This window comes from Phyllobates terribilis, unplaced genomic scaffold (assembly GCF_046119375.1).
Source record: "Phyllobates terribilis strain yellow unplaced genomic scaffold, ASM4611937v1 Scaffold_1__5_contigs__length_1240528914, whole genome shotgun sequence".
NCBI lineage: Eukaryota > Metazoa > Chordata > Amphibia > Anura > Dendrobatidae > Phyllobates > Phyllobates terribilis.
The window spans coordinates 1,197,554,787-1,197,581,346 of NW_027362761.1; the positions used below are offsets into that span (position 1 = coordinate 1,197,554,787).

The 26,560-nt window shown below is 41.6% G+C and overlaps 1 protein-coding gene across 1 annotated transcript in view; it reads left to right on the forward strand.

The window, feature by feature from the left end:
* GFRA4 (GDNF family receptor alpha 4) overlaps positions 1-25,498 on the forward strand; it is a 673,071-nt gene extending 647,573 nt beyond the window's left edge. Inside the window, exons 5-9 of the mRNA XM_073649280.1 lie at positions 7,036-7,381; positions 17,133-17,242; positions 19,866-20,000; positions 22,759-22,916; positions 24,425-25,498. Coding sequence (XP_073505381.1) covers positions 7,036-7,381; positions 17,133-17,242; positions 19,866-20,000; positions 22,759-22,916; positions 24,425-24,568 — 893 coding nt within the window. The 3' untranslated portion in view covers positions 24,569-25,498. The remainder of the gene's footprint in view (positions 1-7,035; positions 7,382-17,132; positions 17,243-19,865; positions 20,001-22,758; positions 22,917-24,424) is intronic.
* The last annotated feature ends 1,062 nt before the right edge of the window (positions 25,499-26,560 follow it).

Below are 26,560 nucleotides of genomic sequence, written 5' to 3' on the forward strand. Positions count from 1 at the left end.
CTTGTCGTCCACCAATACACCCAGGTCTTTTTCAGTGACAGTTTTGCCCAGTGTTTTACAATTAAGCATATACAGTCATATGAAAAAGTTTGGGCACCCCTATTAATCTTAAGCTTAATGTTTTATAAAAATTGGTGTTTTTGCAACAGCTATTTCAGTTTGATATATGTAATAACTGTTGGACACAGTAATGTTTCTGCCTTGAAATGAGGTTTATTGTACTAACAGAAAATGTGCAATCTGCATTCAAACAAAATTTGACAGGTGCATAAGTATGGGCACCCTTATCATTTTCTTGTTTTAAATACTCCTACCTACTTTTTACTGACTTACTAAAGCACTTTTTTTGGCTTTGTAACCTCATTGAGCTTTGAACTTCATAGCCAGGTGTATGCAATCATGAGAAAAGCTACTTAAAGTTGCCACTTGCAAGTTGTTCTCCTGTTTGAATCTCCTCTGAAGAGTGGCATCATGGGCTCCTCAAAACAACTGTCAAATGATCTGAAAACAAAGATTATTCAACATAGTTGTTCAGGGGAAGGATACAAAAAGCTGTCTCAGAGATTTAACCTGTCAGTTTCCACTGTGAGGAACATAGTAAGGAAATGGAAGAACACAGGGACAGTTCTTGTTATGGCCAGAAGTGGCAGGCCAAGAAAAACTTCAGAAAGGCAGAGAAGAAGAATGGTGAGATCAGTCAAGGACAATCCTCAGACCACCTCCAGAGAGCTGCAGCATCAACTTGCTGCAGATGGTGTCACTGTGCATCGGGCAACTATACAACGCACTTTGCACAAGGAGAAGCTGCATGGGAGAGTGATGCGAAAGAAGCCGTTTCTGCAAGCACGCCACAAACAGAGTCGGCTGAGGTATGCAAAAGCACATTTGGAGAAGCCAATTTCCTTTTGGAAGAAGGTCCTGTGGACTGATGAAACCTAGATTGAGTTGTTTGGTCACACAAAAAGGCGTTATGCATGGCGGCAAAAAAACACAACATTCCAAGAAAAACACTTGCTACCCACAGTAAAATTTGGTGGAGGTTCCATCATGCTTTGGGGCTGTGTGGCCAATGCCGGCACCGGGAATCTTGTTAAAGTTGAGGGACGCATGGATTCCACTCAGTATCAGCAGATTCTTGACAATAATGTTCAAGAATCAGTGACAAAGTTGAAGTTACGCAGGGGATGGATCTTTCAGCAAGACAATGATCCAAAACACCGCTCCAAATCTACTCAGGCATTCATGCAGAGGAACAATTACAATGTTCTGGAATGGCCATCCCAGTCCCCAGACCTGAATATCATTGAACATCTGTGGGATCATTTGAAGAGGGCTGTCCATGCTCGGCGACCATCAAACTTAACTGAACTGGAATTGTTTTGTAAAGAGGAATGGTCAAAAATACCTTCATCCAGGATCCAGGAACTCATTAAAAGCTACAGGAAGTGACTAGAGGCTGTTATTTTTGCAAAAGGAGGATCCACTAAATATTAATGTCACTTTTCTGGTGAGGTGCCCATACTTATGCACCTTTCAAATTTTGTTTGAATGCAGATTGCACATTTTCTGTTAGTACAATAAACCTCATTTCAAGGCAGAAACATTACTGTGTCCAACAGTTATTACATATATCAAACTGAAATAGCTGTTGCAAAAACACCAATTTTTATAAAACAATAAGCTTAAGATTAATAGGGGTGCCCAAACTTTTTCATATAACTGTAATTATACATTTTATTTCCTCTGCCCAAGTGCATTACCTTACATTTATCCCCATTAAAGCTCATTTGCCATTTATCAGCCCAAGCTTCTAATTTACATAGATCCTCCTGTAATATAAAATTGTCCTCCTCTGTATTGATTACCCTGCAGAATTTAGTGTCATCTACAAATATTAAAATACTACTCTGTATGCCCCCTACAAGGTCATTAATAAATATGTTAAAAAGAAGGGGGCCCAATACTGACCCCTGTGGTACCCCACTGTTAACGGAGACCCAGTCTGAGTGTTTTCCATTAATAACCACCCTTTGTTTCCCATCACTGAGCCAGTTCTTAACTCACATACATATATTTTCCCCTATCCCCATTGTTCTCATTTTATGTATCAACCTTTTGTGTGGAACCGTATCAAAAGCTTTTGAAAAGTCCATATACACAACATCCACTGCATTTCCTTGGTCCAGTCCGGAACTTGCCTCCCCATAAAAACTGATCAGATTAGTCTGACAGGAACGGTCCCTCGTAAACCCATGTTGATATTGGGTCATGAGGTTATTCTTCTTCAGATACTCTAGTATAGCATCTCTTAGGAAACCCTCCAGGATTTTACCCACAGTAGAGGTTAAGCTTACTGGCCTATAATTTCCAAGTTCAGTTTTTGTCCCCTTTTTGAATATTGGCACCACATTTGCTATACGCCAGTCCTGTTGTACAGACCCTGTTATTATGAAATCTTTAAAGATTAAAAATAATGGTCTATCTATGACGTTACTTAATTCCTGCAGTACTCGCGGGTGTATCCCATCCGGGCCCGGAGATTTGTCAACTTTAGTGATTTTTAGACGCCGCCATACTTCCTGCTGGGTTAAGCAAGTGACATTTAATGGAGAATTTTTGTTATCACTAATCATGTTTTCTGTCATGCGATTTTCTTGTGTAAATACGGTTGAAAAAAAATCATTTAGCATATTGGCTTTTTCCTCATCCTCATCCACCATTTCACCCAGACTATTTTTAAGGCGGCCAACACTATCATTTTTTAGTTTTTTACTATTTATGTAGTTAAAGAATATTTTGGGGTTATTTTTACTTTCTCTGGCAATGATTCTCTCTGCCTCAATCTTTGCTGCCTTCATTTGTTTTTTACAGAATTTATTTAATTTTCTATATTTATTTAATGCCTTATCACTACCTACTTGCTTTAGTTCTCTAAATACTTTCTTTTTGTCACTTATTGCGCCCCTTACAGCTCTATTTAGCCATAATGGTTTCCTCCTATTTCTAGCATGTTTATTCCCAAAGGGTATATATTGTGCACAGGTCCTATTCAGGATGTTAATAAATGTCTCCCATTTGCTTTGTGTAGCTTTATGTCTCAGGATATCGTCCCAGTTTATTGCACTAAGATCATCTCTCAACCGTTGGAAATTTGTCTTCCAGAAGTTTAGTGTCCTTGTAACCCCTCTACTACACATCTTGTTAAAGGATACATGAAAACGTATTATTTTGTGATCACTATTACCCAAGTGACCCCCAACTCGTATATTTGATATGCGGTCTGGCCTATTGGTTAATATTAGGTCTAGCAGTGCCCCCTTTCTTGTTGGGTCCTGAACCAGTTGTGAAAGGTAATTGTCTCTCATAGTTGTCAAAAACCTATTTCCTTTGCTTGAACTACATGTTTCTGTCCCCCAATGTATTTCAGGGTAGTTGAAGTCTCCCATAATAATGACTTCTCCTTGAGTCGCTGCTTCATCTATTTGCTTTACGAGGATATTCTCCACTACTTCCATTATTTTTGGAGACTTATAACAAACCCCAATCAGTAATTTATTATTTTTCCCCCCTCCCCTTATCTCCACCCACAGGGACTCTACATTTTCATTAGATTCACATATATCCTCCCGCAAGACAGGTTTTAAGGATGATTTTACATATAAACACACACCCCCCTCCTCACTTGTTTGTACGGTCATTTCTGAACAGACTATAGCCCTGTAAATTAACTGCCCAGTCATGGCTCTCGTCCAGCCACGTCTCAGATATCCCTACCATGTCATAATTATTTTCCAACAAAATTAATTCTAATTCCTCCATTTTGTTGGTGAGGCTTCTGGCATTAGTGTACATGCATTTTATGTATCTCTCTGTACCTCTATTCCTTCTTACATTATTGACTGTTCTAACCCCACCCCCAATTTCTTTATTTGTGCCCAGGTCACTATCTGCATTATCTTCGCCACCTATAAAATGAATACCCTCCCCCCCAATCACTAGTTTAAACACTCCTCCAACCTTCTAGCCATTTTCTCCCCCAGCACAGCTGCACCCTCCCCATTAAGGTGCAGCCGGTCCCTAGCGTAGAGTCTGTATCCTAAGGATATGGAGACCTTTGGAAGGACGTCTTTTTCATAAATGCATGTATTTTGGGCTAAAAACAATTTTTGCAATTAGGTTTCCTTAAAAATGTTGCACCATTTGGCTGTCTGAGTACTGTGTTGCCCCAGTATCAGCACCTGGAACATTACAGATGGCAGGAGAGTGTTAGTGTATACTAGGAATGTTAGGTGGGGGAGGGACTGTGTGGGCAGAGATTTAACCATCTTGAGACTGTATAGGAGTCTCAAGATGGTGCTTTGTTTGTGGAATGGGTGGACACTGAGGGTGGGAGTGTCTGGACTGTGGGACAGAGTCAGCTCTGCTTCTTGGTAAATTCATCTTAGAGGCATAGAGGGATAGCTGGCAGGAGCTTTAAAACATAAACAATAACAGACCACAAGGACCAAAAATATAGGTAACACAGGGAGTCATTACCGGAATAATCAGATTGGATTTTTTGGTTGTTTTTTTTGGGCCTGGAAAAACTGTTTAACTCATTCTGCAGCCAGCTATAGACTGTCCAACTCAAGAGTTAATAGAAGGTCAATGGTGCAAAAATGCAACACACTATTGCAAAAAGTATTTTTAGTCCAAAATGCTTGCATATAAGCAAATAGAAAAGGTGTCTATATTGTTTAAAAGAATGAGGAAAGATGGTGTCCGGCCAAGACCTTTGCTCTTTTGATTAAGTGATCTGTGAAGATATTATTTTCCAAATCACCGTTTCTCTATGACATCTCAAAAATGGTTTGAAACTTTTTAAGGAGGTTCGAGAAGAGGAATAGAGTAGTTCTTAAGCTATATATTGTCCATACCGCTTGTTCATAGGGACAGGCCACGCAGATGCAAGTTGCCCTGTCCATTAGATGTATGACCCGTCCTAGCCGGGCCAATGCTGCTGATTTTGGATGGTGGGGAAGAACTGTTTGCGGGAGGCACATAAGAGGTGATTGCACAGTTGCAGGAGGGACGACACGCAGGGGGTCACATTTTACCACAGCTTTTTTATATGACAATGTCTTCTATTACTTTCATCTTACCTCCTGCAAAATGTAAACAGAGAATCATTTATAGCTGAAAATAAAAATCATCCCCTGAAGGAGCCTGATGGAATCATCATGAAAGTCCCTTCAAGCAAGTTGTAGAAACACCTTCTGAAATGTTCCTTCACACTGAATGAAATAACTGTGATTTGTCTACAGATCTGTGTTTATTTATGTGGTGTGTGTTATCCATCTAAATAATCTAAAGTGCTAATAAACCTAATCACCCCTCCCCCCCTTACTAGTATTATTATTTTTCAGCTACTTTATGACATTTTTTATGGTGAAGCTGCTGGTGTTGTATGTAACCTTCTCATGATTTCTGCTGCTTCAGTGGGAGGAGAATAGAACAAGTCAGTGCATCACAGAGAGGCAGTCTGCTGTATTGTAGGTGTACTCTAGAGATTGATTGGTGGAGATCTGACTTTCGGCAATCATCAGAATGAAGAGCCTGTGAAGCTTTTTGATTAGGACTGAACCACAGTTCCGGATGAGACAATAAATTAATGCAGCTGTTTCGTTTAGCAACGATCCTGGAAGTCGGACCCCACAAATAAAAGAATGGTGACCTAATCAAGGAAAAAGTTACTTGGCAAAAATGACATAGCACGGAAACTTCTTACAGAAATTAACATTGTGAGGAAAAAGTAAATGATCTTCTTTAATTATCTTCATAACAAATAAAATTCATCACGAAGTTCACCAAATATTCAGATTCACCAGAATCCAATGTTTTTTTGTGATTCTGTTCGCACAAAACTATTAAATTCGCACAATTCGCCCTTTTTCAAGGACTAGGAAGGGGATAAAAAACCCTAAAAAATTATACTCCTCTGTCCTTGTCCCATCCCTTACCTATTCTGCCTCCGCAAGTTTTTTATTCCTTTTTAACCTCTTCCCTCCTCTCTGTTTACTATGCTTTGGTCAGAATCAAATAATTTAGCCAATTCGGAGTAATTGAACCCCAAAAAATTTTTTGAAAGAAAATGTGCTCATCTCTATTGATATCATTGGTCTCTAAGACTCTATAGGTTTCTTTAGCGCCAATTGACTTAAAGAGGTTGTCCATCATTGGGGGACACTTTTTTTCTCTTACTTAAATGCATGTATTTTTGGCTAAAAAAAAATTATTGTAATTAGGTTACATTAAAAATTTTGCCTTTTATAGCTTCTGTGTTGCACCCGCTATTGCCGGCTGCGGAATGGGTTAAATGAGAATCTGTCAGAGATCCTGTGATCTTGTTCTGAAGGTCTAATGAAAGAGTTTGTAACTCTTTTATCTGTCTCTTTTTTCACTTTCCTCAGTTGATTTATGACCACAGACCACATCAAAGTTGAGTATGGGGGGAAACAAAGACCTTGTTAGCCCCTTCGCGCCACGGCCAATTTCCCTTTTTTTTTTTTTTTTTCATTTCCATTTTTTCAGCCCATAACTATTTTAATTTTCGAGCCACGTAGCCATATGACGGCTTGTTTTTTGCGGAACAAGTTGTACTTTTGATTGACACCATTTATTTTATCATTTGATTGAGTAGAAAGCAGGAACAAAATTTCAAGTGCAGTGAAAAAAAAGTGCAATTCCAAAATAGTTTTTTGTGTTTTTTATTTATCATGTTTATAATATGGTAAAACTGACCTGGCAATATGATTCCCCAGGTCAGTACCAGTATTCAGTTCCCAAACATGTATAGTTGCAAAGCAATGTAAGCTTCATGTGCTTAAATAGTGGTTACCTTGAAAGGAAGTCAAGTCCGTGTCTTGTGGTCCACACATTTTGAGGTCTATTTTTGAGATCTTCTAATCTGACATGAGGCCACATTACTGACGCTCTCGTAATTCATTCACTGCGTCACTTCTCAGTGTCTCGCTCATCTATTATCGCTTTTTTCAGGGTCTGAAAATGAAGTTACCCAAGTTAATCGTTGCCTTGATGCGGCAAAAGCCTGCAACGTGGACCCCACCTGCCAGAAGTTACGAACAGAGTATGTAGGCCTGTGCATACGTCCCATGCCACGGACTGACTCTTGCAACCGTTCCAAGTGTCACAAGGCCTTGAGGAAGTTTTTTGACCGAGTTCCAGCTGAGTATACCAGTGAACTGCTCTTCTGTCCTTGTGAAGACATAGCCTGTGCGGAGCGGAGGCGGCAAACCATCGTTCCTGCTTGTTCTTATGAGTCAAAAGAGAAGCCCAACTGTCTGGCACCACTAGACGCTTGTAAGGGCGACTACATTTGTAGGTAAGCTACTTCATTATCCAGAAAATGTCTTGTTTTCGGTTCTTTGTAATTTGTCATCTATATTGTAGTACATACAGTAGAAGCAAAATATTACGTCTAGTATGGGGCCCATGAAGAAAAGGAACCTAGCTCTGGTTGGTATGATACCTGTTGGTGAGACTCTCGTTCCCAACTGAACTGCACTGTAAGCATTTTCGATATGGGGAATTGTCCTAAATTGGAGGGGAAGACCAACACAAGGCCCTTGGGTCATCGGTGGTCCATATTGATCTTTGTGGATCCACTCCCTTCTATGTGTTTCATTGAGCTTAAATTGAGCTTCACTAAACAAGTACAAGGAGGCCTGGATGTTCTTTCTTGGAAAATATAATATTAGAGGTTATGGGTACTAGATTTTGTGAGGGGATATAGTCTAGGGAACTAATTTGATTGTCGTATGTGAAGTCGGGAAGGAATTTTTCCCCTAATATTGGGCTATTAGCATCTACATCATGGGGCTTTTGCCTTCCTCTGAATCAACATGTTACGATATTGGTTGAACTTGAGGAACTTGGGTCTACCTTTAACCTTGAAACAATGAAATTGGAAATTATCCAGTTTACCCTTGACTGGTGCTTAAGATTGGTAGGACTGTCTCAGAAGCTATGGGCAACTTCTAGCCGTGGGCTGCTATACGCTGCCCAACTGTCCCAATGGTCAGACATACCAGACCAAGGAATCTTGATGGAGGCCCATCCAATGTGTGATGTCATGAGTTCTTTTCTGGCTGGGCTCCTTCATAGGTGGTTGAGATAGGAATCTTCTGGTCCTTTATCCGGCCAGTACACCTTAGTAGAGCAGAACAGACATTTACTTTGCTACTGTTGCATAAATATTTCTAAAAAGAAGTTCAGCCAATCCATAGTTTCACTGTACGGAACTTAGTACATAGATAAATACACTACCTCGTACCTCCTGTTTCTACAGTATGTCCCCTAAGATGGGCTTTGATTTTGAAACCAGCAGAGAACAACTAATATTTTGTGGAAAATTTCAACTGGCCATTTCACCTGTAGTATTCGATTGGGAATACATAGATGGACCAGGTCAACCAATTGTTCATAAAGTAAAACTACATAAAGCATAAATTTTAAATTTTTTAGATTTTTTTTCTTAATATTGATGATCAGATATAGACAACTGGATAAGTACAACTCTCAGCACGTCCTGCCTGCGATGCTACGCCCCGGACCTACAACACCAGACGTGAGCTGGAGAGAAACGCCATGCTTTTTAATTATCGCTTAGCTCCTGACATTTAATATTCTCTAGAGGATTTTAAAGGTCCTTGAGTTAAAGTCCAATAAACCCTCGACTTAGATACGCTACAAGACTCATAATGGCAACGACCATGAGTGATTGTGAGGCGAGTACTGGAGGCAGCAAGTCAATATCCATCGTAGAACATGTCATAGATCTCCTGACAGTAGATGTGAAGAGGCCTAAGAGACGGAATGTATCTGTCCTTTCTTGTCCATGAGTAGCATTGACTAACGCCGTACAGATGGGGGCTTACGTAAAGGGATGGTTGGAGTGATTGCCGTCCTCTGGAATAGACTCGCAAAACCTTCAGTTCATCCAGAAGAATTGTAATGAAGAGGTCCGTGGCGGCAGCTGAATCACACAAGCTTTGCTGCTACCGTGGCCGTGCAAAAAGGAGCGGTGCACCGGCGGCGAGACACAGTACTGATCCAACGGGGGAGATCAGACAAAGCTCTGATCTCCACCGCATAACCAGATTTAGGCTTTTGAAGGTAAGGTCCACCTCTAGTTGTAATGAAGAGGTCTGTGGCGGCAGCTGAATCACACAAGCTTTGCTGCTACCGTGGCCGTGCAAAAAGGAGCGGTGCACCGGCGGCGACACACAGTACTGATCCAACGGGGGAGATCAGACAAAGCTCTGATCTCCACCGCATAACCAGATTTAGGCTTTTGAAGGTAAGGTCCACCTCTAATTGTAATGAAGAGGTCCGTGGCGGCAGCTGAATCACACAAGCTTTGCTGCTACCGTGGCCGTGCAAAAAGGAGCGGTGCACCGGCGGCGACACACAGTACTGATCCAACGGGGGAGATCAGACAAAGCTCTGATCTCCACCGCATAACCAGATTTAGGCTTTTGAAGGTAAGGTCCACCTCTAATTGTAATGAAGAGGTCCGTGGCGGCAGCTGAATCACACAAGCTTTGCTGCTACCGTGGCCGTGCAAAAAGGAGCGGTGCACCGGCGGCAACACACAGTACTGATCCAACGGGGGAGATCAGACAAAGCTCTGATCTCCACCGCATAACCAGATTTAGGCTTTTGAAGGTAAGGTCCACCTCTAATTGTAATGAAGAGGTCCATGGCGGCAGCTGAATCACACAAGCTTTGCTGCTACCGTGGCCGTGCAAAAAGGAGCGGTGCACCGGCGGCGACACACAGTACTGATCCAACGGGGGAGATCAGACAAAGCTCTGATCTCCACCGCATAACCAGATTTAGGCTTTTGAAGGTAAGGTCCACCTCTAATTGTAATGAAGAGGTCCGTGGCGGCAGCTGAATCACACAAGCTTTGCTGCTACCGTGGCCGTGCAAAAAGGAGAGGTGCACCGGCGGCGACACACAGTACTGATCCAACGGGGGAGATCAGACAAAGCTCTGATCTCCACCGCATAACCAGATTTAGGCTTTTGAAGGTAAGGTCCACCTCTAATTGCAATGAAGGTCTTGTAGATGAGGAAAAGGGCATATGTAGGTACAATGAAATCAGTGTTTAAATTAATATGCAAATGAGGCACTAAGTGCTCAGAGCACTTAAAGAGTTATTGTCATTTTAATTTTTTTTCATCATGTGAAAATAAAAAAAATTTGCAATCTATTTTATCAGAAAAAATATGCTTTTTTTTTCTCCTCTTGGACTGTTCAGTCATTCTTAAAATGTTCAATTAATGGTTAAAATCTGTATTCAATGAATAGATTTTCTCATTACTGAGATAAGAGAGGACAGTTAGTGCTCATAAAGTTCTATAGACAGCTGCAATTGTCCCTTCGGAAGAACTTCCAGCAGAAAGTCTGTCTCCCTCTAGCTCCTCCCTGCCGTAGAATCTCATGAGCACCAATTGTCAACTTCTCTCTCAGTAATGGGAAAATGCCTTCACTGAAAACAGATTTTACAGATTTTACCCATAAATTGAGATAAAAAGATCAATCCGGCAGGTGAAAAAAGCAGATTTCTCTGATAAGAAATATTACAAAGTTGCTCATTTTCATGTGTACTATTGATTTATGAAAAAAAAAAAAAAACAGTGGTTACTTTATAAGGAGCCCCTGCCTCCTGAGGTTATTTCCTCGCCCAGTACCAGCCTCTTTAGCTTGATTGGTAGCTTATACTCTGATTACATCTTCTAACATCATATAAGCAATGATCTATTAATCTAAAAAGGTTAGTGCTAGGCGAGGAAACGAACTCGTGAGGCAGAGGCTTTGGAAGTGCTCTGTCACGCCCAGAGCACTTAAAGTCATATTTGCATATGAATTAAACAACTGATTTCTCGGGAGTGCAGCAACAGATAGAAGATTTAAAGTGGTTGATGAATTTAACTTTAAGATCTGCACGCTCTTATTTGCGATTTGGTGGGTAAGTTGATGTTACTGACAGATTTCCATTAAATATAATGTTAATTAACTTTAGAATTTTATCGATTGGACACACATATACAGTACAGACCAAAAGTTTGGACACACCTTCTCATTTAAAGATTTTTCTGTATTTTCTTGACTATGAAAATTGTACATTCACACTGAAGGCATCAAAACTATGAATTAACACATGTGGAATTATATACTTAACAAAAAAGTGTGAAACAACTGAAAATACGTCTTATATTCTAGGTTCTTCAAAGTAGCCACCTTTTGCTTTGATGACTGCTTTGCACACTCTTGGCATTCTCTTGATGAGCTTCAAGAGGTAGTCACCGGAAATGGTCTTCCAACAATCTTGAAGGAGTTCCCAGAGATGCTTAGCACTTGTTGGCCCTTTTGCCTTCACTCTGCGGTCCAGCTCACCCCAAACCATCTCGATTGGGTTCAGGTCTGGTGACTGTGGAGGCCAGGTCATCTGGCGTAGCACCCCATCACTCTCCTTCTTGGTCAAATAGCCCTTACACAGCCTGGAGGTGTGTTTGGGGTCATTGTCCTGTTGAAAAATAAATGATGGTCCAACTAAACGCCAACCGGATGGAATAGCATGCTGCTGCAAGATGCTGTGGTAGCCATGCTGGTTCAGTATGCCTTCAATTTTGAATAAATCCCCAACAGTGTCACCAGCAAAGCACCCCCACACCATCACACCTCCTCCTCCATGCTTCACGGTGGGAACCAGGCATGTAGAGTCCATCCGTTCACCTTTTCTGCGTCGCACAAATACACGGTGGTTGGAACCAAAGATCTCAAATTTGGACTCATCAGACCAAAGCACAGATTTCCACTGGTCTAATGTCCATTCCTTGTGTTCTTTAGCCCAAACAAGTCTCTTCTGCTTGTTGCCTGTCCTTAGCAGTGGTTTCCTAGCAGCTATTTTACCATGAAGGCCTGCTGCACAAAGTCTCCTCTTAACAGTTGTTGTAGAGTTGTGTCTGCTGCTAGAACTCTGTGTGGCATTGACCTGGTTTCTAATCTGAGCTGCTGTTAACCTGTGATTTCTGAGGCTGGTGACTCGGATAAACTTATCCTCAGAAGCAGAGGTGACTCTTGGTCTTCCTTTCCTGGGGCGGTCCTCATGTGAGCCAGTTTCTTTGTAGCGCTTGATGGTTTTTGCAACTGCACTTGTGGACACATTCAAAGTTTGCCCAATTTTTCGCACCTTCATTTCTGACCTTCATTTCTTAAAGTAATGATAGCCACTCGTTTTTCTTTACTTAGCTGCTTTTTTCTTGCCATAATACAAATTCTAACAGTCTATTCAGTAGGACTATCAGCTGTGTATCCACCAGACTTCTGCACAACATAACTGATGGTCCCAACCCCATTTATACGGCAAGAAATGCCACTTATTAAACCTGACAGGGCACACCTGTGAAGTGAAAACCATTTCCGGTGACTACTTCTTGAAGCTCATCAAGAGAATGCCAAGAGTGTGCAAAGCAGTCATCAAAGCAAAAGGTGGCTACTTTGAAGAACCTAGAATATAAGACATATTTTCAGTTGTTTCACACTGTTTTGTTAAGTATATAATTCCACATGTGGTAATTCATAGTTTTGATGCCTTCAGTGTGAATGTACAATTTTCATAGTCATGAAAATACAGAAAAATGTTTAAATGAGAAGGTGTGTCCAAACTTTTGGTCTGTATTGTATGTATTTTTAATTTTTTTATTTTTAAATGACTAAAAGGAGGAAGATTCAGACTTGATTTATTAGGACAGTAGAACATGAATGAATAACCAATTTGTTCCAAGGGTCACATTATCAGATTACTCCAATCGTCTAATGACATAAGAGATATATGCCTGTATTGTTTGATATATGGGGTTCTACCTAAGGGACTCCCATCAGAAGAATTGGGGACCCCTCTTCGCTTTCCATTTTATTTCCTCAATTTTTGACAGATATAACTTTTTTTTTTTTTTTGTCAGTCAATTAAGTTCTAGGAGGTTTTTTTGCAGAACAATCTCTTTTTTTGAACTTTTTAGGGGAAGTAAAGTGACCATGAAATAGCAATTTTTTTTTCTTTTTTCATTTTGTCAGTCACTGTATTGGACGAGTATTTGGATATTTTAGTAGTTCAGACAGTCACGCTGCGATATCAAGTACTTTATTTTTTTTTTTGTTATTATCTTTACATTTTATTTACATTGCGGGATTAAGGCGGAGAATGGTGTAAATAAAAAAAAAATGTATTTTGTATTTTTACATTTTATTTACCGTATTTTATTTTTACTTTTTTTACTGTCTTTGTCTTGGCATCTTGAACCTGCGATCACTTGTATAATACACTGCCATACTGCAGGCAACTTCATAGGTGTTCAAACATGGCAGATATGGGGCCCTTCAGTAGGCCTCCAAGATGCCATAACAGCTGTCATGTTGTGATAGGAGTCCAATAGGCATCGTAAGGGATACCTCCCCTTCCTTTACAGCCTCTTAAAGGCCATTGTCATGATTGACTGCAGCATCGAAGAGGTTAAACTGCCGCAATCCGAGTTATCTTCATGCATAGTCTTTAGACTCAGGTGTTGGCTGTACAACACAGTCAGCACCCTGACCTGTATGGAGCTGCTTAGTATGCTCCCTACGCGATGTCCGCATGTTTACCACATACAAGGAACAAATACCGCCACACCATGACCAGATCACATATTACCACCACATAGTGACCAAATTATACCATATGCAAGGAATAAATACTACCACACCATGACCCGACCACATATTACCACCACATAGTAACCAAATAATAACACATACAAGGAAGAAATACCGCCGCACTATGGCCAGCCCACATATTACCGCCACATAATGACCAAATAATACCACATACAAGGGACAAATACCATCACACCATGACTAGATCACATATTATCACCACAGAGTGACCAAATAACACATACAGTGACAAATACCGCCACACCGTGACCAGACCACATATTACCACCACATAGTGACTGAATGATACTAGATACAAGGGACAAATACTGCCACTCCATGACCAGATCACATATTACCACCACACAGTGACCGAATGCTACAATACTTTGCCGGACCCTGGTCCAGCAACCACTTCAGTAACTTTTGGCTGCCGGACGGGAGCAGTGAGAATCGCCTTGTAACTGATGGCATTCCCAGCTCCTCTATTGTGACATTGCACCGGGCCAGATAATGACAATTAAGAGTTGCAGATGCGGTTCCCTGGGATACTGTCCGGTGGCCATAGATTATTGACATGGCTGATGCATTGGGTCCTGCGCATTAATTTGCACATCTCGAACATCTACCTATATAAGAATACTAGCTATTGAGCCCGTTCTATGCCAGGGTGGCGAGCATTTTTATTGGTATATGGTCTCCCATCCTGGTATTTGTGTTGCCCCCATCTTGGTATTTGTGCTACCCCCATCCTGGTATTTGTGCTGCCCCCATCTTGGTATTTGTGCTCCCCAATCCTGTTCCCCCATCCTGTTATGTGCTGCCCTCATCCCTATCCTGGTATGCATGGCACGCCTCATCCCTATCCTGGTATGCATGGCACCCCTCACCCCCAATCCTGGTACGCATGGCACCCCTCACCCTCAATCCTGGTATGCATAGCATCCTTCACACTCAATCCTGTTATGCATGGCACCCCTCACCCTCAATCCTGGTACCCATTGCACCCTTCACCCCCAATCCTGGTATGCATGGCACCTCTCACCACTAATCCTGGTATGCATGGCACCCCTCATCCCTATCCTGGTATGCATGGCATGCCTCATCCCTATCCTGGTATGCATGGCACCCCTCACCTCCAATCCTGTATGCATGGCACCCCTCACCCACAATCCTGGTATGCATGGCACCCCTCATCCCCAATCCTGGTAATCATGGCACCTCTCATCCCCATTCCTGACATGCATGGCTCCCTCATCCCTCATCCTGATATGCATGGTACCCCTCATCCCTATCCTGGTATGCATGGCCCCTCATCCGAATCCTGGTATGCATGGCTCCCACAGATCCCTATCCTGGTATGCATGGTACCCCTCATCCCCCAATCCTGATGTGCATGGTACCCCTCACCCCTCAATCCTGGTATGCATGGCACCCCTCATCCCCAATCCTCATATGCATGGCACCCCCCATTCCCTATCCTGGTATGCATGGTACCCCTCATCCCCTAATCCTGATATGCATGGTACCCCTCATCCCCCAATCCTGGTATGTATGGTACCCCTTATCCCCCAATCCTGGTATGCATGGTCCCCTCATCCCCCCAATACTGGTATGTGTGGCCCCCTCATCCCCCAATCCTGGTATGTGTGGCCCTCTCATCTCCCAATCTTGGTATGTATGGTACCCCTCACCCCCCAATTCTGGTATGCATGGCCCCCTCACCCCCCAATCCTGGTATGCATGGCCCCCTCACCCCCCAATCCTGGTTTGCATGGCCCCCTCACCCCCCAATCCTGGTATGCATGGCCCCCTCACCCCCCAATCCTGGTATGCATGGCCCCCTCACCCCTCAATCCTGGTATGCATGGCACCCCTCATCCCCAATCCTCATATGCATGGCACCCCCCATTCCCTATTCTGGTATGCATGGCACTCCTCATCCCCAAATCCTGGTATGCATGGTACCCCTCATCCCCTAATCCTGATATGCATGGTACCCCTCATCCCCCAATCCTGGTATGTATGGTACCCCTTATCCCCCAATCCTGGTATGCATGGTCCCCTCATCCCCCCAATACTGGTATGTGTGGCCCCCTCATCCCCCAATCCTGGTATGTGTGGCCCTCTCATCTCCCAATCTTGGTATGTATGGTACCCCTCACCCCCCAATTCTGGTATGCATGGCCCCCTCACCCCCCAATCCTGGTATGCATGGCCCCCTCACCCCCCAATCCTGGTATGCATGGCCCCCTCATCCCCCAATCCTGGTATGCATGGCCCCCTCACCCCCCAATCCTGGTATGCATGGCCCCCTCACCCCCCAATTCTGGTATGCATGGTCCCCTCACCCCCCAATCCTGGTATGCATGGTACTCCTCTGCACACATACAAAAAAAATAAACACTTATACTCACCTTTCTTTCCTGTGCTCCAGCGCTGCTGCGCCCTGTTCTGCCGGAGGCCGGGGGAGGAGTGCGGCGCCGGAGCTAGGGAAGTAGCTTATCAGAATTTATTATAAATTTGACAGGACCACATTCACTTTTTTCATTTTTGCGTGAATGTTGTTTTATGACAAGGAGGCCGATGGTGTTTATCTGGTATTACAGCCCAGGCCGCGGCTTATGTATAGCTTCTAGCTGGATCTATACATCAGCACCGCTCTCTATAAATGCTGCATTACATCTAGGATGTGTCACTGAGGCCGACATTACTCTATAGAACAAGACGTGTGATGATGAGAGGCGCACGGCCTGCCTGCTGCTGATTTATGAAACTGTATAAAAGCAGAACCATCTTTGTTACCGATAGCAACCAATCACAGCGCAGCTTTCATGTCATCAGAGCTGTTTAAAAAATGAAAGCTGAGCTCTCATTGGTTGCCACGGGTGACCAAAAGACATTTTCTTTTTGATAAACAAGGCCCAAATATTTAGTTTTGTGTTACCGAGACCAGGGCTGCCAAAATGACTTGGACAGATCATCATAAAATTACGGACAGACAATATTTATTACAGACACATTGGAAAACCTTAATAAATCTTTATGATTATAAGTCGTAGATGTTTACAGCCCATGATTCTGATAGGAAGACATCAACTGCATTGACTGTAAAGTGATAATTACAGTGAAATTAATCTGTATAAGTTTCTTCAGCTTCTGAATAATCACAGACACCTTAAATTTGTTTTATGGACAGGTCAAAATAATGCCCGATGTTTACGGGCTGTCCTGGAATTTCCAGACGGTTGGCAACCCTGACGGAGACGTGGTGCCTTCCCTATATTGGGGGCTGCCTCGTGCCACCGGTGCATTGCTCGGTTCCCGCAGGATACATATGTTTACGTATTTTTCTTATTTTCTCCATTCAGATCCCGGTTAGCTGCCTTCCAAATGGACTGTCAGCCCTCGGCGCATTCTGTGACCGGATGTGTGCGGGAGAACCACGCCGCTTGTTTGATGGCGTACACGGGGATTATAGGTAACTCGTCCTTCCAGGCTTGTAGACGGATAAAGAGAAAGATCAAATTGCATAATTACCTAAATATATCACCCAAAAATTGTGAACTGTAGGGCTCCTAAAATGTCCACTTTTGGGTGTGATTTTGTTTGTCATGTTTTGCTAAAGATGGGTAGGTATATACAAACTTCCAACTTGCCAACATTTGTTAAAACACTTGCCGGAAATATATGATTTTCCTACTGTTGCCCCCTGTATGTGCGTTTGGACAGCTGGGCCTCGTCTCATTGATGAAGCACCTGCCATGCACAGAAGGACACGCTGCTTTTTAGGAGATTTTGGGAGCCTCCTGGATAAATATTAACCTCCAGGACTCCCTGAAGAGTTGGCAAATCTCCCAGGTGCTAGAGAATCCTTCTGCAATGCTACAAGGGTGGCACAGTGACGTGGCAATGCATCGGGGTGAGCGCCTATTTTACTCTTTCTGGGGTTTAATCCTTCCCTAATGGCCACCACTATATTTCAGCCTAGTTTTCTCATCGTTCAGCTCCATAGGATAAACCCTTACTATTTGTCCAGGACTGAAAGAAGTCAAGAAGAGCTTCCAGGATGGTGGGCGTTCTGCAAACTATGTCCTACGAGGAATGGCTAAAAGATCTGGGAATGTTTAGCTTGCAAAAAAGAAGGCTGAGAGGAGACTTAATAGCTGTCTACAAATATCTGAAGGGCTGTCACAGTGTAGAGGGATCATCCTTATTCTCATTTGCACATGGAAACACGACAAGCAATGGGATGAAACTGAAAGATAAAAGATACAGATTAGATATTAGAAACAACTTTTTGACAGTGAGGGAGATCAATGAGGGGAACAGGCGGCCATGAGAGGTGGTGAGTTCTCCTTCAAGGGAAGTCTTCAAACACAGGCTGGACAGACATCTGTCTGAGATGGTTTAGTGAATCCTGCATTGAGGGGTTGGACATGATGACCCTGGAGGTCCCTTCCACCTCTAACATTCTGGACTGGAAGACATCAAGAAGGTGACTTATGGCTCACCACACTGAGATTCACCTGCAAGAAGGATTTGTGTCTAAGCTGATAATCTACTCTGATACAAGCTGCCCAGTAGTTGATCCTCAGGTTGCAAACAGCTGCTGTCAGACTCAGCCCTGGCACTAGTGGTGGCACGCTGTTTGACGCAATGAATGAATTACTTAGACCCCATTGAATGTAATGAGGTATTTGGTGCTGATTTCCAGTAGATGTTGAGGGACAATCTTGTAACTTCTTGTTTATAGCTTAGAGTGTAAAAAGATAATAAGGAAAAATATGATGACACAGTACTGCTACAAAATTATCATTGTATCTGACACATTGTCATCCATTGGGTAAGAGAGATAATTTTTTTTTCATTGTCTCTAAAAGAATACCGAAGATCTTGATTGACCAGTTTGATCATACTGACCACTACTATTGGATTGATCATGTTTTCCGACATAATATCTGCTTTTCAACAAAAATCCAAGATGTGTCTATCATGTCTCATTCTATCTCGTCAACACTGATATAGCTTTCTCCAAACATTTAATGCACTTCAATCCTCAACTCTGTTGCTTGGTTCCTCCTGATCCTCTCTTTTCTTCACTTTCTTCTCCTATTGTTCCACCGTATCTCTCCTCGTTCTTCTTTGTATCTTTTCTCTTCTCTTCCCTCCATTTCTCCTGTTCTTCTTCAATTTCTCCTCTCATTCCTCCATGTCTCTTCTCATTCTCATACTTATCCTCTTGTTCCTCAACTTCCCTCTCTCCTCCACCTCTTCTCTTATTTCTCTACTTCACAGCTTTTTCCTAATTTCTTTACTTTTCCTTTCCTTCTTCCCTATGGTTCCCCTATTTTTCCTCTCATTCCTTCACCTCTCAGTTATCCTCTCGTTTCTCTACTTCTCACTCACTCTTACACTTTTTTAATCGTTCCTAAATTTCTCTTCTGTTAACTCAATTACGCCTATCCTATCCTATCATTCTTCCACTCCTTTTTCTTGTTTCTTCACCTATCCCCTAATTCCTCCCTACCTTTCCTTGTTTTCCTTCTATTCTTCCACTTTCCCTCTCAATCCTACATCTCTTCTTTCATTCCTACATTTCACCTCTTTCCTCTACGTCACCTCTCATTTTTCTACTTCCCCCGTTGTTACTCCATTTCTCCTCTAGTTCCACCACTTCTCCTCTTGTTCTTCCACCTGTCTTTTTGCTTCTTCACTTCCCACTCATTCCTTTACTTCTCCTCTCATTCCTCTTCTCTTCTGCTTCCTCTATCACTCCACTCCTCTTCTTCCTCCATTTCCAATTCGTGACATATGAGAAGTTTTTTGATACTGGATGTCCTTTTACTTCTTGAAGGATAGGCTAAAAGTGCCTGTTCACTGGAGGGCTTACTGGCAGTTCGAATGGATCATCGGTCACTGCATCTCCAGTCATTTTATGAGAAGATACTGGAGCTCTGTACTCCGATATATAGCCAGTCCTATAGACAGTAAATGGAGTAGTAGCTCATGGAGTAACACTATATATCATGTATTATACTTAGAATATTTAATGTCACAATATTGTACTCATTAGTTTTCCATGTCTGAAAAATTATTTACAGGTAGTCCTATCACACCCAACTATGTGGACAATTCATCTTCAAGTGTCGCCCCCTGGTGCACATGTAACACAAGTGGAAACCGGCAGGAGGACTGCGAGAACTTCCTACACTTCTTCACAAATAACATCTGTCTACGTAAGTTTCCAGGAAAGTTCCAGATGTCTTGTCAATGGGGTTTTAACATGAGGGTCCAAACAGCTTCCTTTATCTTAGCAAATGTAAGTAAATCAAGGTTGGAGTTGTACTGAGGCTGAGGTTGAGTTATATACTGTATATACAGTCATAGTCAAAAGTGTTGGCGCCCTTGAAATTGTTCCTGAAAATGATGTATTTCTCCCATAAAATTATTGCAGTTACACATGCTTTGCTATACACATGTTTATTTCCTTTGTGTGTATTGGAACAACACAAAAAAAGCAAATTGGACATAATATCACACCTAATCCCCAAAATAGGCCAGACAAAATTGTTTCCAAAATTATGGGTAAACAACTTTGTTTCAGCAGGTGATGCTCATTCAAAATCACCTGTGGCAAGTAACTGATGTGGGGAATATGAAAATCACACCTGAAACCAGATAAAAAGGGGTTAAGTTGATTCAATATTTGCATTCTGTGTCTGTGTGTGCCACAGTAAACATGGAGAACAGAAAGAGGAGACGAGATCTGTCTGAGGACTTGGGAACCAAAATTGTTAAACAATATCAACAATTTCAAAATTTTAAGTCCATCTCCAGAGATCTTGCTGTTCCTTTGTCCATGGTGCGCAACATAATCAACAAGTTTACAACCCATGGCACTGTGGCTAATCTCCCTGAACGTGGATGGCAGAGAAAAATTGATGAAAGGGTGCAATGTAGGATAGTCCGGATGGTGGATAAGCAGCACCAATCAAGTTCCAAAGAAATTCAAGCTGTCCTACTGGCTCAGGGTGCATCAGGGTGAGCGCAAACTATCCGTCGACTTTTGAATGAAATGAAACGCTATGGCAAGAGACCCAGCAGGACCCTGCTGCTGACACAGAGGCATAAAAAAGCTAGACTGCAGTTTGCCAAAATGTACGTGAGTACGCCAAAATCCTTCTGGGAAAGCGTCTTGTGCACAGATGAGACCAAGATAGAGTTTTTTGGTAAAGCTCATCTTTCTACTGTTTACCGAAAAGGAATGAGGCCTATAACAAAAAGAAAACAGTACCTACAGTCAAATATGGTGGAGGTACAAATATATTTTGGGGTTGTTTTGCTGCCTCTGGCACTGGGTGCCTTGGCTGTGTGCAAGGCATCATGAACTCTGAAGATTACCAAAGGATTTTGGGTGGCAATGTAGTGCCCAGTGTCAGAAAGCTGAGTTTGCGTCCTAGGTCATGGATCTTCCAGCAGGACAGTGACCCCAAACATACTTCAAGAAGCCCCCAGAAACGGATGGAAACAAAGTGCTGGAGACTTCTGAAGTGGCAGCAATGAGTCCGGATCTAAATCCCATTGATCACCTGTCCTGTGGAGAGATCTTAAAATTGCTGTTGGGAGAAGGCGTCTTCACATATGAGAGACCTGGAGCCGTTTGTAAGAAGAGTCCAAGATCCCAGCTGAGAGGTGTAAGAAGCTTTATGATGGTTATCGGAAGTGACTGATTGCAGTTATTTATTTCAGAGGGTGTACAACCAAATATTACGTTGAGGGTACCAACAATTTTGTCCAGCCTATTTTTGGAGTTTAGCAGAAAATTATGTTCAATTTGCCTTTTCTTCCTTGTTTTTTTGTGTTATTCCAATACACACAAAGGAAATAAACATGTGTATAACAAAACATGTGTAACTGCAATAATTTCCTGGGAGAAATACTTTGCTTTTTGAAACAATTTCAAGAGTGCCAACACTTTTGTCCATGACTGTATGTGTATGTATATATAGTAGGGTTTCAGCTCTCTGGTAGCTGCTTGGATGCGCACAGTCACAGGGTTTTTATATCAAAACAGCATAAGGTTTATTATCCATCATACGCTTTATAGCTCCAAAACGAAAACTGCCTTCCTTCAGTACAAACGCATAACAAATAGTCTTTTCTTCAGGTACAATGAACAAATTAAATTTAGCGGCCTCACCAATCTCGGTATTCCAGGCAGAATTAGCCCAAGTAGTATTAAACGCGTTCACCAGACAATCACCTCTGTTCAGCTCCAGCACAGCTTCATTCTGCTGAGCTAACCCAGCTGCTGTTATTAGGCCTGGAAGCTCCAGGCTGGATTATGAGAATTACCTTTCCTACCCAGACTCCTAAATTCTGCATCCAAAATCTAGTCAAATTAAACCTCTCTAAGTAACCTAGTGTTACTTGGTCAATATGTGTGAGCCCACCAGCTAAAACAAGGTAAATTTTCAAGTGCTCAGCCAATTAATTAGGCAGTCACTATCTTCAGCTGAAAGTCTAATTTAAAAAAAAAAAAAAAGTTTGAGTCCAATCAAAGAGAGGTTGCCTTGTCGTGGCTGTTGGGCACACATGTATTGATTTGATAATCTGAAAAGTTTAATAAAACTCTGATGAGATCAGACATTAGATGGGGCAGCAGCTGTGTGCAGGTCTGTTTGGAGAGGGTAAAGCTGAATGTTCTGCATTTGCCTTTTTGATTCAATCATTGGCCTCTTTATTGGCCTGGGCAATCATCACCGGTGAGCCGCTCATTCCACCATCGCAGCTGAACATCTGATCTTGCATAAAACTGATTTCCCTACGAGCCGGCTAATGACCGCTCAGAGTAAAACACTGGCTTGTATCACTTCGGCTGGGAGCGGCGTTCGTTTTTTATGGTGTATATTATTCTGTATAGAGTTGTAACTGTTTGTAGCTTCTTGTACCGTTAAATCGATTGTGACTTTTTATCTTGTTTTTGCTTCGTAGAAAACTCTATTCATGCTTTTGGCAATGGGACCAACCTAAATCTGGCATTAAATCCATCCATGGCCTCTACAACACCTGGGCATAAGGAGGAAAAATATGCCAATGCCTCTATCCCTGCAGTAAAGGAAAGTGTCAATGTCTACGTCCAGCCCACAAAGGTAAGATGGTGAATGTAAGATTCCATATGATTAGCGGTGGATTTATAATTCCTAAGGAAGGGTACACCTTTGAAACAAATTCTTTTTATATCTCGAAAGCATGTAAAATAAAACTTTGTGAAAGTTAGTTAACGTAAAACTTAGTCAACTTTAATAAATAGTTGTAATTAAAGATATCCTACAATTTTGTGTATACAGCTCCAATGCAGAGCTGTGTGTCTCCATGGTAACAGACAAACTCGGTGTAGTCTGCACCCATATTCACTTGTGGTCTCTCTCTACTTTCTTTTCTTGGTAACCAGTTGAAGAAAGGATGGGGGGGAAGTGAGTAACACGTCTGAAGGTTCACAGGATTACTGTGGAGACACATAAAGGTCTGCGTAGGAGATGTAATTTAAAAAAAAATCCAGAACAATAGGCATTTTTAATCTAAATTGAATAGTTGTTCCATTTTATATTCCTTTTATTATACTTGCAACAGTACGTTCTGTAAGACATGACTGCAGGATCCGACAACACCAGTTTTGTTTGTAGTCTGTTACCATGGCGACACGTACCAGAAATTAGTAGGAAATTCGAGTCAAGACCATTGTTTTTTCTTATTTTTTACTTATAATATTGCAGTAATATAATTTATTGTAAGAGAACACGTCCCTTAAGGCTGTAAGTATGCAAACCCCTCTGGATCGTCCTAGAATAATGGTGTCTGGTTCCATGGTATCCATGAAGGATATTCCAGAAGATACCATTGAGAGAAACGAGCATTTATCCTGCAGTGAGGAGAATTAAAGGGGTTTTCAACCATTTAAAGTTTACATATGGACCCCAGCGTGGTAAAAAAAAAATAAGAAAACATGCTCATCTATTGATTTCCTTCCCATTGCCTGTCCTTTTCAACTTGCGACCACTGCAGCCAATGATTGGCTGCAGCTGTCAATTGGCAGGGTATCTATAGATATGTGCCTTTTCTTATTAATGGAAGTTTAAACAAAGGGACAGAAAGCTAATTTAGATATATTATGTTCCTACTGAATAGGGACGCATGTAATTGCATTGACTCTCCGTAGAGCAGGGGCCCAATCAGGAGACTCACTTCTCTTTGATGTCCACATTGGTTAAAATGGCATAGGGAAAGAATGTGTCCACTTGGGATAACTTCTTAAAGATAAGAATTTTTATGTTGTTAAAAGGATTCTTCTCTTTGAACCCTACCAGAGTAGGGTGGTCCGTTGACTGTAAGCTGGTCATAAAGTGTCCTCTCGATGAGACCCATCAGTCTTCCCTAAAAAAAAAGTATTTTAATATAGTGTTTCCACATCTGGACCACCATTTTAAGGATCTAGAAAATGGAGAAACACTTCTTATCTTCCTATTTAATTTTTAATCAAACTTTGGATTTATGACCAAAATCCTTTAAGAAGTCACAAAGTAGTTTGTATTATTATTATTATTATTATTATTATTATTATTATTATTAATAATAATTATGTCAAAATGTTTTCCTTAAGGTTTCAAAGGAGGAACCCTTCCTTGTAGGATCCAACGAAATCAAATCTGAAGTCTTCAACTCCCTTGGCCCATCTTCCAGTTCCCAGTTGATCGGTGGTGGATGTTCCTTGGTCTTCACTCTATTTTTTCAAATCTTTATCTGAAAACGTTTGTCTCATTTTACACTAAAAACTAAAAACGAGAAAAAAAAAAAAAAAGCAAAAAAAAAACAAAACACAAATTTCTGGGAGAAAAACAAAACTGTGTCTTCTCTATTTTTTTATGTTAGTTCATGGTAATCTTGAAAGTCCTTCCTTTCATTTATCGTCTTTTGAAATAATAAGGAAACGTCTCTTTGAGTCTCGGACTTGATTTTCAGACAGTTTTTGGAAGGCCGGGTGGCAGTCCCGTGGAATCGCCTGGAATATTGGAGAAGTCTTTGTGCCCGCCGTGCCTGTGGGGTCACACGGAGCATCTAAGATAATGCACAAATGTCTACTGGGACTCGACAGAGCACAAGGACAAGAGTTTTGATGAACGTAACTTTGAGTGAAATCAAAAAACTTTTTTTTTGGATGAGATTGTTGAGATGATGTTCCTAAATCCTATATAACGTAGGAGAAACAAAAAGTATATCAAGGACTGGGAAACTGTATTCTGCATTATATGGACTCTTATTTTCTACATTCCGGATGGGGGCAGGGGTAAGGATGTGTAAATATCATGTATGGATTTATCTCTAAAAAGGACAACGAAGAGAAAGTCACACCATGAAGGACATGGCTCTCCTAAGTTGGTGTCTCCTCCCAAGCATCTTAAGTGCTTGTGTTCCTCAACACGTCATCGAAACTTTTCTTGACGGCTGTCTGAGACAATTTCTACAAGATGAGATATAATTTAGCTTTCACGATATATTGCAAATTTGCTTCGTCTTAAGTCAACAAAGAGTTTTATTTTATCATAACTAAGTTACCCCTCACCCTTTCCTTTATTTTTTTTCCTTTAAGAACTGAAGAATCTCATGAATAAAATTTTTAATTTTCTTTTTTTGCCCCTTATTTTTTTGGAAAGTAGCATTAAATTGTACTATACAACCCCCAGTGTCAATGTTGTCTTTCATTTTAGTTGTCTGTGTGATATCGGTGTGTCCTTTTCTTTATTTCCATTTCTTTCTTTTTTGTTGTTTTTCTTGTTATTGCACCAAATGGTTCTCCAATTTCACGTGGGCTTTACTGTAAACCTTGAGAAGGCGGCTGAAGGTGGCCATGGTGCTAAATGTAAGTGTTCCCGAAACTTCAAATGCAATAAATTGGATTAATTGAGTAATTTTATGGTAGCCGAGGACCCCCCCATCTGAAGCTATTGGGTGAGCAGTTTACTTTCCAATCCATTCGAAACCTTTGAGTGATCAAGCGATCGATTAGCAGATCTTGTCATGTTCAGTGACATCACTGTCCAAGATGCAATGGCATCACTAGTCCTTGTTTAGAACTTTTGGTTGCCTCCATTTCCAAAAAGACAGAACTTCAAGCACTTTAGACCCTAGTGCTAAATCTATCATTTTGCCCCTTATTAGTTGGAAGAGACACCAGGGTCCAGGTGTAACTGCCATGTCTGTATACCTTTTCATTCATGACTTCAGTGGAGATTTCATATAAATCTCCCAAAAAAACAAGATTAAGATGGAACCCCCGCCAGAGCCATTGAGTTAAAAAGAAACAACTGGAGGCCAGAGTATGAAACTTTGGTCTTGGTTTGACCCCATTCCGGTGGTAGTGGTGGTGGTACTACTTGTGCTCTATGATCCATAAGGGGTTCCTGTTTTTCTAGGATAGAGTCATCAACCAGGAAGTGAAACGCTATGTGAACCCGGCCTAAGACTGACAACATTTTATTTTCTGGGGGTTTTTTTAGTAGTTTTGGTTGTTTTTTCAAATGTTTGAGACACATAAAAGAAAAACAAGACCAAAAGTTGGGTATGTAATTAAAAGGGTGGTCCACTACTTAGATATTTATGGCCAATCCTTAAGATAAGTTATATCAGATTGGTGTAATATCAGCTATATGTGATTATAAACGGTGTCCAGGCAAAATGGGACAAAAAGAGATTTAAGTGACTCTGAAAAGTCACAAATTGTTCCCAGTCTTAGAGAGGA